General features: G+C 34.8%; 1 protein-coding gene across 8 annotated transcripts in view; it reads left to right on the top strand.

Annotated features, from left to right (window-relative positions):
- Positions 1 to 14,108, top strand: part of Col5a2 (collagen type V alpha 2 chain) — a 309,094-nt gene that overhangs the window by 230,499 nt on the left and 64,487 nt on the right. For all 8 annotated transcript variants that reach the window (XM_033756386.1, XM_033756384.1, XM_033756385.1 and 5 more), the window contains 2 exons: positions 9,584 to 9,808; positions 13,498 to 13,511. In XM_033756386.1, coding sequence (XP_033612277.1) covers positions 9,584 to 9,808; positions 13,498 to 13,511 — 239 coding nt within the window. The remainder of the gene's footprint in view (positions 1 to 9,583; positions 9,809 to 13,497; positions 13,512 to 14,108) is intronic.

A 14,108-nucleotide genomic window follows, 5' to 3' on the forward strand; every position in this document is an offset into this window, starting at 1 on the left:
TTTTTTGCATTTGGAAAGTTCTTATTGATTTAAATGTATGATTTTTATAAACTTGCTTTTTATTTATTTTTTTAAATTAAACGTTCCTCTTAAATACCTTGTGCATCTTTTATTTTGTATCTTTCTGGCATGGGATAGAGTCAAGTAAGCAGACTCTTGGTAAGTAAGCACTTGGGAAATTTATAAAAGCAGATATAAATTGCTTTTCTAAATATAAAGCAAAAGTGAACTTCCAGTACAGGTATTTGATGTCAGACTTTGCAGTACTTATTAATTTATAAGCTAGCATCCGTCCATGGACGAAACTAGATATTGTATCATAGAACTATTTTGTGACTACCCAAAATGTCAAGAAATTCTGATCCAGAGCTCTGTATCTAAATTTGAAAAATGGCTGTGGAATCGGACTTGGAAAATCACACTTATAGTTTATCCCAGTTGCCAGAATGAGTCATCGGCAACGGATGATCCATCCTGCGTTGCTCTGCATGGCTGGCTGGCTTCGGGCTGCCTGGCTCTGCCAGCTCCTGAGTAACCCTCTTCCCTTCCAAGGCACCAGTGGTGATGGGGACATCGCTTGGTTTAGAAACAAGATGCTGTGATTGTACCCTCAACCAAGGGAGGAGATGGTAAAGAAATTAAAGTAGGAGTAATAGGTTTGAGAAAGAAGTGCCTTGTTTCTTCAGAGCCAGCCTGGCACTTGGCAGAAAGAAAGAGTCTGTTGCTAATTACCAATACCAAGCCTGGAGTAACAAGATTATGCAGCTTTCAAATAAATTTTTTGGAAGAAATCATTTTGAATTTTAATTTTCATACTTAAAAAATTAGCCCCCCAAACAACAAAGGAAGTAAAGGAACTACAGAATTTCTTGCAGAACCTGTCTTCTCCAACCTCCAGCCTAGAAGGCAGCCTGTCCTGAGTTCCCCATAAGGGTTCCCCACACTTTTCTATTTAAAGAATGATTTATCTCAGTGGTGCCGCCACCTGCCTAGAAAGTGCAACATCCTGAGTTTAATCCCCAGTACAAAAAAAAAAAAAAGAAAAAAGATTTGCTATTAAAGAATGAGTTACAGCCCATCCTTACACTGATTCCCTCACTGATAGAAGCTTCTTACAGGTAAGGAGGAATTCATAACTCTGTATTCCTAGTTCTTTGCAAAATAATAGATAATAAGTATTTATTAATAAACTACATTATCAAAGTGCATGCATTCTGTCATTTTGATGTTTGATTCATGGGTAAGTACATTTACTGATTCAAAAACATTCTTACACCAAAGGCATTGGAAGATTAAGCATCTGTGCAGGGCTGAACCTTCATGGGTGATCTGGGAACTGGGGTCTTAGCCACCTTGGCTGATGTGCCCTGAGGGCTCACGGGATGGTGTGAGGGTTGGGGTTTCTGTCTCCCCACTATGTGCTCCCCATTATGTCCTGCTGCCCTAGGGCTTGAAATCTCTTCCACTGCCAAACAGGACACTGAAGGACAGCTGAATAAATAGTTCATATGCTCTGTAAGATAGTTTAATGCCATGTGGAATTTTGTATTCTTTTCATTCTTCCCTTTTTTTATAAATGCATATTTCCCCCAAACAATTGACAGCTATTTTTGTTTTTGATTCTAAAAAATCCTCAGATTGATATTCTCAAAACTTTGTTGTCAAGTCTCAAGATAGATAAGGAATTCTCAAAACACAGAGGAAGATTTTCCGGATAAGGACTAATAATAGGGGGCTCAGTGGTGCAACCACCTGCCTTGCAAGCATAAGGTTCTCAGTTCAATCCCCAGTACCCCCCCAAAAGGACTAATAATAGAAAAGGCTCACAAAGACATAGAGGTTAATGAGGAAATGGAATTGAGTTTGTGAATATCAATGACCTTATACAGCTTTTGTATTTGGAAAGGAAATTGCTCCACACGTTTCATTCCCTGGCCTGAAGTTTGCTCTTACACTGGACCAGTACTCAGTAAAATATTTTAGATATGTAAATATTGACTAAATAAATTAATTAATGCTTTTACTTATTTTGCTAGTTGACTAATTTATTGAATTCACTTACAATGACATTTTGATGCAAACATATTTGTGATATCCTTGTATATATCTTTTCCAAGAAGGTGAAGGCTTATAATTTACCTTCCCCATCTCTAAAAAGTAGAGAAAAAGAGGCATATTTTTACTTTCTTAATTTGGTAATAATCACTTACTTAGTAAATGACCTAGTTAATCGTTTTTTCTCCAATCTAAATTTTATATTTCTCATTTTGGCAAATGTTCTTTAATCTTTTCTGATCTCAGCATCCGCTGACCACCGTGATGGCATAAAGAGTTTTGTAGGTACTTTGGATAAAGCAAATTATTAAAAGTTTTCAAAAATTCTAAATCTTCCCATGAATATTTTAGAAACAATTAAAATATTCTGTTCCTTTATAGATATTTTCTTTAGTCACCATATTTTTAAGAAATTAAAATATAAATTAAATAAGAATGATTACACTCAGGTTTGTAAAAGCACTGAAAGGAATAATTAGTTATTAATAATCTACAGCTTGTTAAATGACAGTATAGCTCACTCATTTATATTTCTTGCATGTAAGTTGGTATTCATTTATTTACTTATAAAGAAAATGGCAACTTCTCAAAAGCACATGAATTTACACGTTAAAATTTTAGATTCTATTATTTTTATTTTTCATATCTAGCCACAGGTTTAAGGGAACGCCTCTAATTTAATTCTGTTGTTGTTAAAGAAACTGGTAAATCCTCCCTGATATACTAAAACTATAATGGAAGAAAATGATCAATTTGATCTTTTGATCATTTGGTCTTCTTGACCTCCTTGCTTTGTCCCGCTCTCTCCCTCTCTTCTTCCTCCCTTGCTTTTCTTGTCTTTTGTTCTCACAGAAGCACAGAGATTTCCCAATGAATGGCTTCCCTGTGGGTGAAGTTATTCATGTAACTTTCCAATGAAGGCAACCACTTCTCTTTCTCTTATCAAATCCTGCTGTGACTTTTGGCTGGCTTTGAGATTCAGTTACATTGAGTCTTGATGTTAAGCCTATTGTTTTAAATACTTTGGATTTTATGCAATTGTGAATGCACATTATAAAGAATAAATTGAACATGAAATTTACCGGATTTAAGTTCTGGAATGATGATGCCAGTCTTAGAGTCCATTACCAGCTCTATGTGACTTAGAAGGGAATGCCAGAAAGAAGAGTAAAACTTGTTTTCAGTGAAATCACCTAATTTTTAATAGTTATGAAACAGAGGCAAATTAAATCTATATAGATCAGAACAAAATACTATTAGTTTCGGTTGATAGATATATTCAAGTGGGTAGAATTAGAAATTTTGCCTGCAGGACAAAAGCACAAATGCTCCGGCTCCCAGCACCAGCAGCCAGAACTGAATTCCAAGGGGAATACTGCAGAAAAAGAGAACTCTTTCAATTCCCTCAGAAATGCCCATCCTTCAAAATATCATAGTGAAGTGAATGGGATCCGACTCTTTAGAAGTGATGTTATTTTTGATACTTTTTAATGTGTAGAAATGGATGCACGTATTTACTGAAGGGTTTTACACACACACACACACACACACACACACACACACACACTTCTGAACCACAGGAAGCAATTGAACAATTAGCACTGTTATTCTTGGCTCTGTCATTGCTCTATGGGGTGGATTTTCGTCTTCCACTCCTGGCCATCAGCTCCTTTCCTACATACTTTGTCTGTCTATCCTCCGAGGTATTTGCTACAGAGGGGGACAGAGCAGTGGCTCCATTAATGCCAGCCTCACTGTCAAGGATATTTGGCATTTCCGGTGATTTTTATGGAGACAAGCACATTCCCGGTTCGGGATATCTTAGTAGTAGTATGTTAGTGTCGCTGGTCCCTCTCAATGACCTGCAGAAGCTCCTTCATTAATGAGCCAAAATTGCTCAAACTCAGCTCCCAACAATGTCAACTGTGTGATCAGGGTCACCTTGAAGAGCTCATAGAAGCTGCTAAGATGCCAGGAAAGGACATCTGAAAAAAAAAATGGAACAGATGCTTTATTGATTTGCTAAGAATCATATCAGGATTGCATCTGTTTGGTAATCATGAGTATTGACAAACACTTTATCATTGCTATAGCATAAGACATCCTGAATTTTCTGAATAATATTCATTCTTGCCTTTCCCAACATGTGCGGGATCAACGTTGCCTGAACTCAGCTGATATGATAATTTGTTGGTGGCTGCTGTATTTTCTTTTTCCTTTATTTTTTTTTCCTTTGGTTTTTTGAGACAGGGTCTCACTATGTAGTTGAGACTGACCTGGAACTCACTAGGTAGCCCAGGCTGGTCTCGAACTCACAGCGATCCTCTTGCCTCAGCCTCCCAAGTGTTGGGATTTCAGGCGTGTGCCACCACACCTGGCTGGCTGCTGTATTTTCAGTTAAAGGTTATTGGAGAGTATGTGTTCTCAAGGAAAACAAATCATTTTCATTAAGTTATTTTGATAATATAATGTCTAATGCAGTACTCTATTATGCTGTGTTCCTTACTTACATAATTCAATCTCTTTACATGGAAGTCATGATACTACTAATTTAAAAAAGTAACAGTTTAGCCAATTTTTGTTCTCCTTTTTATCTGTCTCAAACAGTGTCACACTGCTGAGAGATTAAGCAAACAAACTTCATTGAGAGCAAATTTAAAATCATTCATGTACTTACACAGAGATCTGTGGCATGGCACATATATCTACGTTACACACTGAGGGTTACTACGTAGGAATAGGACCAGAGTTTGCCGTAGAAGTTACTCCTGAGAATTATAGCACACAGAATATAAAGTGGACCTTATTCTCTTTGAGGTGCAACTGGTCAGGAGTTTGAAACTTTAAATAATGTCATTCCAGACCTTCACAACCCCCAGTGGGATCATGAAGGCCAATTGTTCTAAAATACAAGCTGCTATGCTGTTAGGATGGATGCAGCTTTCCTCCTTTCTGGACACAGAGAGGTTTGGGTGGCAGGGACACATTCAGTATGAATGTGATCCATTTCCTTTTCACTCAAAATAGAGGCCCTGAGGGAATATCCTCTGGGAAATTTGGGAATGGGAGCTAAAATGCTAATAGCTCTTTAATAAGTGTATCAATGAATTAATTATATTTTTCTTCATTCACTTAGGCATTTGCTCATGCTGCAGATTTTATCAAAGAATGGTTATATGATATGGGGCATAACAGTTGCAGAGACAAACACTGCTGTGATTCCCAAGGAATTCATAGTCCAGGAAGGGGAAATAGTTTGAACACTCTCAGAATAAGGAATTTAATGACACATTTAAAAGAGCTTAAGATTTGCAAGAAGACAAGTCTGTGAGGATATGTGAGGGAGCTGGACGGTTGAGCTGATTTCAAATAGAGGGTGGTCAGATGAGTTGTATCTCTCATCTCTAAGACATTGGTGCCAGGACTGTTGTGGGAATGACTTCATGATGGGTTCAATTTGTTGGAACATTTGGTCAGGGAAAAGAAACTTACAGCTTCAAAGATAAAAATTTGGGGAAGTTACAATGCCATACAAATTACAAAATAGTAACAATATTAGATTTATAGAAGTCCTAAGATTTCGGAAAGAATCATAAACAGCAAAAATTTAAAATTCAAGCAGCATAATTAGTTTTGGAGCTCCTTTTCAGAGTGTTAAAAATTCTTGTTTTATCAAGTACTTTAAGAAACAACATTATATTGTGCATATGTTAAGTTCTGAGCCTTGGATCTAGGCTTTAGATGTCAGTTTGGGTTAAAATTTTATGATTTGGGTGGAGGAATCAGGCGGACAGTCTTGAATTTCTCAGCATATCATTTGAGAGTTCTTAGTTACTTTTTAATGTCACTGTCATTCATAAAATAATTATGTATGACAACTACACTGCAAATGTTTTAAACAAATTGGCCGCAAATTTATTTTCTATTTTACTTTACTTTTCATTTAAGCCAGCGTCTGTGTAGAAAGCAGAAGGAACAGCCTAATCATACAGTGTACAGCTAACTACTATGTAGCAACACGAAGAGTACCAGGCATCCCATACTTTCTGCCCATGGTTTCTTTGTAGGTGTCTTTCATTCAGCTGTGAGCAGTAAGAGTTCACTGTGATCCTTGCGTGGGTGAAGAGAAGGCAGCATTTAGCAGGGAATGTGGTTTTTCATCCCCTTGCATTTAAAACATTCCAACTACATTTCCATATCATCCTAAATTTAATTAGGAATTTTCAGGGGAAAGAGATCAGTGAAGAATCAGAGCGTGACACTAGCTTTTACCATTTGTTTAAGGAAAGTAAGGCAGTGACCCCTGTCTGTGCCTCTCAGGGAGACCTCACCTTTTCAGCCTCTAGGAAGAAACTGCTTTTGTCCGTGTTTATCCGGAATCAATTTCTTTGTATTCCAGCCCCAAAGGAATCAGACAGGATGCTAAGTCACCACGGAAGATTTTTCTCACACATTTTTAATAATGTTTAGTGGACAACCTTATTGTGTGCCTTCTTGTTTTTATTGGTTTTTCATATTCTCTGACTGCTTCCTAATGTGTATTTCATCAGTGATGTAATATTTGTGTATATTCAACTTTATTATAACATGAATTTTATTATAATATAAACTTTGTTACCCCCATAATAAAGTTGTTAGTTTTATGTAATTTTTATATTAAAGAATAATTTATATAAAATTATTTATTGCCTAAATACATAGATGACTCCACAATTTTATATATAACATATATTGTCATAATATATAAAAAGATATATATATATTTCTCCACAGATAGATATGTAGTCCACAATCTTAAGAGGTATTTCAAGAACAGAAGGCATAGGCTTGCGATATTTTGCAAATTCAATACTCTACAAATTCTCTGTAAAAATGTTTAAATATTACCCCCTTCCTTTCAACCACTGTTGCCCTGGGCATTAATAAATAAGCTAATTGAACTTAGGCCATATCTCATTTCCAGCAATAGTATTTAACACTTGTGAGTGAATATTTCATACTCAGTCATAAAAGTCAATGAACAAAGTTATTTCTCTTTTGTCACTTAAAGTGACTCTTCACTGGACCATGGATGCAAATCCATTTTTGTACAGGTCATTTTGGAAAATGTTCATCATGGAACTGCATTGATTTTTTTTTTTTGATCCAAACATTACACTGCTTATTTGATGTTCACATTCCTATTGCTTTTTCAAAATGGCCTTGCAAAAAAAGCACAATAAAAGGAGTCCTACTCTCTCCTTGGTTTTAAGTGTCTGTAACAGCCCGTTGTACATAGAGCAAATATTTTGTTGACCAGCTGTGTATTGTTTTGGTAAAAGTTTTTGATGAAGGCAAAACAGGTTAGAAACTTAGTGATATTTTTCTAAAATAGCATGCAAAGTATGAAGATGTAGTGTTGTGCTCTGAAAGTCATTGCGCATTTGCCAAATATCTGATGATGAAACTGATTTGTGTATTTGCCAAATATCTGATGATGATCGCGAATTTGCCAAGTTCTCTCCCTGACTTCCAACACACTTATCCCATCATTCCTGCTATTTTTCTGAAGCAGTTCTGGAACTCCTCTTTTGTAAATATCTCCATGAGTTGTGATCCCAAATATGGTCAATGTACTATTGAGTGCCACTCAGGAAAGGGAGGCTTATAAAAATATCATGGTGCATTCCCGTCCACCTTAGTCACCAGCTGCCTCCACGCAGCTTCTGGCTCTTCCTCAAAGTGAAAATGACCATGAGCAGCAAATGTTTTGAATCAAGTCAGGACATTAAGGCAGTCATGGCAGCACAATGAACACTCATGAAGGAGAACATCCAGATGGTCAGAAAGTGCTAAGAAGGATGGGATAATTGCATACGAAGTGAGGGAATATTTTGAGGGTAAATAATGGCAATGTGTTTTTTACTGTAATCAGTTATAAAAAACTGAAGCATTCACCATATTTTTCAAACATGCTTCATAGTCCACGATGCAATGAGAAAAATGTTATTTTTCTAGATATATTGAGATATATTTTATAAATACTAAATGCATGTTGTGCTTTTTTTGGTTAATATTGTTATTTTAAACTGAAGTATTTTCTTCTGAAGCTCTGCAGTTTCATTTGAGCATTTTATATGCCAAATAATAATCATTCAAAGATTGATTACAAATATAATTTTAAATTTGGTTTTATACAAACTTCACAGTTAATGCTGTGCAATTAATTTGGTGAAACATAATTTGAATTTCTTCCTTCCTAACTGACAGGTAGTTATTGAATGGCTGTTCTGTGAAAGGAATGGTGCAGACCATATGAAACACAATGACCAAAAATGTAAATTTAGAAAGTTTATTTTTTAGTGTAAAAGATAATAATAAATATGTTAACAACTGTAACCAATTTTACTGAAGTGGTGATTGTCTATTTGTTCACAGTTTAGCAAAATTTTATTATTTTGCATATAATACACACCAAAGAAATAATGAGTGTCTACGTAAAGGAGTTCCTTAAAAAGTGTTCTCGAATATATTTCAGATCAGTAAAGAGAGCCTAGTGGTGTTATGATGATCAGAAAATAATTTTGGGAGAGGTGACAATTAAGCAATGAGAACCTGGGACAGGGAAAAAAGTAATATCAAGCAGTGTGATTAATTTGTGCAAAAAAAAAAAAAAAAGGGAAAGAAGGTGTTTAACCTTCCTAAAGCAGCTATGAATTTTAAGTAATTGGGAAGCACCCAAAGGACTTAAGTAAGGGTTATATGATCCACCTTATCTGTAAAACACTATAGTTCTGATTCCTATAATAATTGCAAAGTTAAAGATAAATGTGTATTCTTGATATTCATGTATGAATAGAACTGCTGTTATTATGTATGTACATGTGTGCATGTAGTTTTACAGTCTGTCTTAAATTTTTATCCAATTACAGAAAAGTATCTGGTGGATATTACATCACACATTATATTGTTTTGGTTATACCTTTCCTTAATTAATTTAGTGAAAGGATAATTATCTCTATGAGTTTTACCATATTATTACAACTTAGCGTCTACCTGTAGTTTAGGATGGTGGATGAAAATCTAGTTCATTAATAGAAAATGGCTATTCTTTTTTCACTCTAAGTTTAAAATAATTTTAATAAACCTATACATTTTTCTTTTGAGGATTTTTTCTCTTGGAACATTGGCACACATTGTCTCCTGATACACAGTTTACTAAAGTTTCTAGTGAATTTAAAGTCATGTAAAGTTCCTCAAATATTGTGTTTCCACACTGTATTCCTTTCTGAAATTGTCTTTTTCTCCCCCTTTCAACCGGTTTATTTTTATCTCTCTTTATGAATCTTCTTATGTTTGACTATTGCATATTAGTTTGTATGTAAATACCAAATGGAATAAGTTCTCCTTGTTTTGTCTCACTGATAGGTTACTTACCCTAGAATTATATAGAAACCACAAGCCGACTCATTGTCTTTAAGTCTTCCCAAATTCTTTCCAAACTCCAAAATATCAGATTACCAACCTCTGTTTGTTCTTCTTATTTTAGATGAGTATACTGAAGAAATAGCCTGCACTCAGAATGGCCAGATGTACTTAAACAGGGACATTTGGAAACCTAGTGCATGCCAGATCTGTGTCTGCGACAATGGAGCCATTCTCTGTGACAAGATACAGTGTCAGGAAGTGCTGAGCTGCGCTGACCCTGTGACCCCTCCTGGAGAGTGCTGCCCTGTCTGTCCACAAACACCTGGAAGTGGAAATACCAATTTTGGTAAGAATGCTTAGGGCCAGCAAGGGGTTGAACCAATGAGACATCATTTTAGTTCCAGTGTTTTTTGTTCGTTTTGCTTTTAGCAATCCAAGAGAAAAATTAAAAACATTTATTCAGTGGTCTCTGGGAGTAATGATTTTGTACACTTCAAAATTACACATCATAGACGCAGACAGTGATTTCCTGTCTTAAATATTGGAGAAATATTTTTGGCTGAGTTTTGAGTGGTTGTATCTAATTTGAAAATTTCTTGTGCCCGTTAAGATCACCCTTTGTTACTGTTTCATGATGGATATTCCAATATATATTTTAATTTTATATGAAGTTCTTTAATGCCCCAAATAAGATATAGAAAACATCTATTTTTCCTGTACCAACTTTACACTAGGGAATAGTATAATCATTTCTAATATAATTTACTGCCATAGCATCTTCTACCACATTGGGTCATAAATACAATATGCTTTTTTATGTTGGCTATGTAAGATAAAAGGATGGAATAGGTTTCCAAGGAAGGCTATAAATGACTGGTTTTGAAAACAGTTTTAAACAAAAGTGTTTATGTTTAAAAGATATTATACATTTGAGTATGAGTACACATGTTAAAGAGACTTGGATATGAGGAAAATAATGATATAAGAGACTTGGCTACAGGAAAATAAGTTCATATTTATGTATTTAAATGAACTAGGAAACATTGATGTTAAGCTTTTAGGTTATTTATTTAAAAAGTCCTCAGCAGTTTTCAAGGCAAAGTCAAGGTTTTATTTTTTTCCCCAAAATTCCAATGCAGATAACAACAAATAATGCAAAAATATTAGACATTGACTTACTTTTTGTGTTCCTGAATATCATTCAACAGTAACGATGTGTTTTGAGTAAACACAACCTGAATTTTCAGCAACATGATCATAGGAAGAATTAAAAATAAGTCATGTAAGGATCCCCAAAGCAGAAACAATCTTGAGGGAAACCCAAGTTAAATCTATAGAGATCAGCCCACCATAAGTTGCAATAATAGTGGCTAATATCAGAAAACACAACAAAATATATAACTTCTTATAAATAGATTTTCTAGGAAAGTGCAACTCTTTTCATATTAGATAATGAAAAAGGATGTGGTGATAACTTTATACAAATAAACTCTAAGAAACACAAGGTAATTGACTTCAGTTAAACTTGTGAGATCAAGATCACACTCATAAATATGTTACCAAAGACCAGATTAATGTTCTGGCCAATTATTTTGCTATAAACTAAATAAAGCTTAATAAAAAGTAACTGCCTCAAGGGAAACAGTCATTAAGCAGAAAGAAATGAAGAATGGTTTGCAAAGGAATAGGAAGAAAACTAAAGTTATCAAAGGGAAATGAAGATGAAATAAGAAGGACATCAAGTTGAGCTGATACTGAAATACTGGCAGAGAAAGGATGATAGAAATGAGGAAAAAATAATAAAATGTAAAAGCCAATCTTAAAGAATTAGAAAGAATACCATATATGTAAAGGACAAGAAGAGGATAGCTGTGAACAAGAGTACCCCAAGAAATTAATGCAATTGTACACAAAAAGCAATGGTATAGTAGAGGAAAATAACGTAACAGCACTGATTGATTGTGTCTGGACAAATGAGAAAAAGAAATGATATTTTAAAATTATAAAGGAAGAGCCAAAGTACCATTTGTAGAAAATGTGTGTTTATAAGTCCTGATAAACTTGAGTTGTGAATACTAGAAAACAAGATAATTTATTAAAACAGTACAGTAGAAAAAAAAACCCAGAAATGAATAGGTTTACTGTGAGTAAACAGTTTTACCATACTGTAAATAGTGAGAATGAAAAACACCTGACTTGTAACAGTAACAGATGCCTAAGGATAAAATGACCACAAAATATATAAGATACATCTGAAGAAAACTTTAAAATACTGCTAGTTCAAGCAAAGACAAAAAATTATGTTATTAGTGAGGAATGTTAAACATCACAAGCAAATCAATTTTCCATAAGTTAATTACTAATTTTAACCTAATACCAATAATATTTTCTTTAAAAATTTGACATATAAACAAAAATTTGCACAGAATAAACAAGAAAAAATTGTTAGACAAGCCCTTAGGAAGAACAGAAATTAACCAAATTAACCAATGACTAGTCCTGCAAGATACAGAAGTGTAGCTGGGGGATATAGCTCAGTGGTAGAGCATTAGCTGAGTATGCATCAGGCTCTGGGTTCAAGTCTCAGCATGTCAGCATAAACAAGCAAACTAACCAAGCTAAAAAGTCTCCCATGTTTAAAATGTGTGGCCTAGATACATGAGTAGATTTTAAAGGAATAGATTAGTCTTGAAAAGATCCAAATATACCTGCTTAGCTTGAATATGAAAAGCATGGGATTTTAGCGGAGAAGAAAAGAAAAATTGCATAAGACTTATTGGAAAAAGCTGGGCATGGTGGCGCACGCCTATAATCCCAGCACTTGGGAGGCTGAGGCAGGAGGATCACTGTGAGTTTGAGACCAACTTGGGCTACATAGTGAGTTCCAGGTCAGTCTCAACTACACAGCGAGACCCTCTCTCAAAAAACAAACAAAAACAAAAACAAAAACAAAAACAAAAAAAGACTTACTGGAAGGGTTGGGGTGTGGTGTGGGACTGAGTATTCATGCACCCTATAGCAGGGAAAGTTCCAAACAAATCAGCGACTTAAATGAATAAAAAAATTATAATGATTTAAAAGATAACAGAGAAGATTTAAAAAAATAGTTCTAAAATACTGAATGTTTTCTTGGGCTGGCATGTAGCTCAGTGGTCGTGTTTGCCTAGTAAAGAAGGCTTAATTCTGATTCACAGTCAGAACCACAAAATCATGAAGTACTCCTTGGTAGTTTGCCCGTGAAAATTCCAAATTATACCCACTTTCCTGGCACATTAAACAATATCTTTTTTCATCATTCAAACTGTCCTGGTTGGGTAATAAATTATATTTTAGTAATAGCAAAAACTTAGAAATAACCCAAATGTCCATCTCAGGGTGAAGGACATATTAGTGAAAAAGATTGTAGTTTCATACAGTAGAACAATGAAACAAAATTTACAAAGAACCCAACAAAGAAACTACTGTTATGCAAAGGTCTCTAAAATTTAAATAGCTATAAGACATATGAGAGGCAATATAGAAAAAGTAGAAAAGGGGCTATATTATTATTTGTTTATGTAAGCAAAAACCTTGAAAACAATACATGAAATCAACAAGAGTGGCTCCTAGTAGGTTCATAGAGGGGTGGAGTCAGAAACGGAAAAGTTTTCCACTATATAATTGTACACTTTTAGTACACTTTTACATTTGAACCATGTGAATGACTATCCTTACCCATTAAAAATACCAAAAATAACTATAGAAACACTATAGTTATTAACTATAACTCACTATAACTTTCATAGCTTATTTTATAATTTAACTTTAAATGCTATATAAATGTTTTGAAGAATATTAACACCATGTCAGAGTGTTTGAAAGTTACATCTTGCTTTTCTTTGTATGGAAATTACTGATCTGAAACAATGAGAGTTTTCATAATCTTTTTGTTAGACTCTGACTACTTAAGAAACCTATTATTGAGAGTAAATGTTTAGCCTGTTTTAGTAATAGTTTCTCCGTAGAATAACATTTTTGTACTTCTCTTTTTTATAGGTAGAGGAAGAAAGGTAAGTTCTATTTTGCATTGTCTGTTTCATAAGCAGAATTCTTTCTAATACTGCCCACACGGAACTGTGCCCTGAAATGTCTGAAGGCCTTGTGTAAAGTCAAAAGCACCACAATACTAGGTTGTAAAAAAATAAGCGAGTGCACTTCAGCTCCTGCACTTCACAAGAGCTGACCCCTCTCTTCTGTCCACTTTGAGGTCACCTTTTGTTTTTATGTCTGTTTCTGCCACAAAGCTGTCAACTCTGGGACTATTTCTTATTAGTCTCTATATTCCCAAAACTATCGTTGTACTTAATATATGTTTTACACACATTAGAAACTCAATATACAGTAGATAAAAGAAAGACAGAACAAAAAGAAGAAGAAAGAACAGAAGGAATGGAAGAAGGAAGGAAGAATCTTTGTTCTACTTTGGTTTGCTGTCCCTCTCCCATGGGTTAAGAAGTAAAGATCCAAAAATATTGAAAATTTTACAGAACACATTGCTTACCCTTCTCTCCGGTCCCTCACCTTCAGGGAGCTTAAAATCGAACTCTGGAGAGGAGCTGTGGATTTATGAGGATAGTGGTGGTGTAGGCTGTGACAATGGTGACCCT

The sequence above is a fragment of the Fukomys damarensis genome, unplaced genomic scaffold (assembly GCF_012274545.1).
Source record: "Fukomys damarensis isolate Sample0158 unplaced genomic scaffold, DMR_v1.0_HiC HiC_scaffold_26, whole genome shotgun sequence".
Lineage (NCBI taxonomy): Eukaryota > Metazoa > Chordata > Mammalia > Rodentia > Bathyergidae > Fukomys > Fukomys damarensis.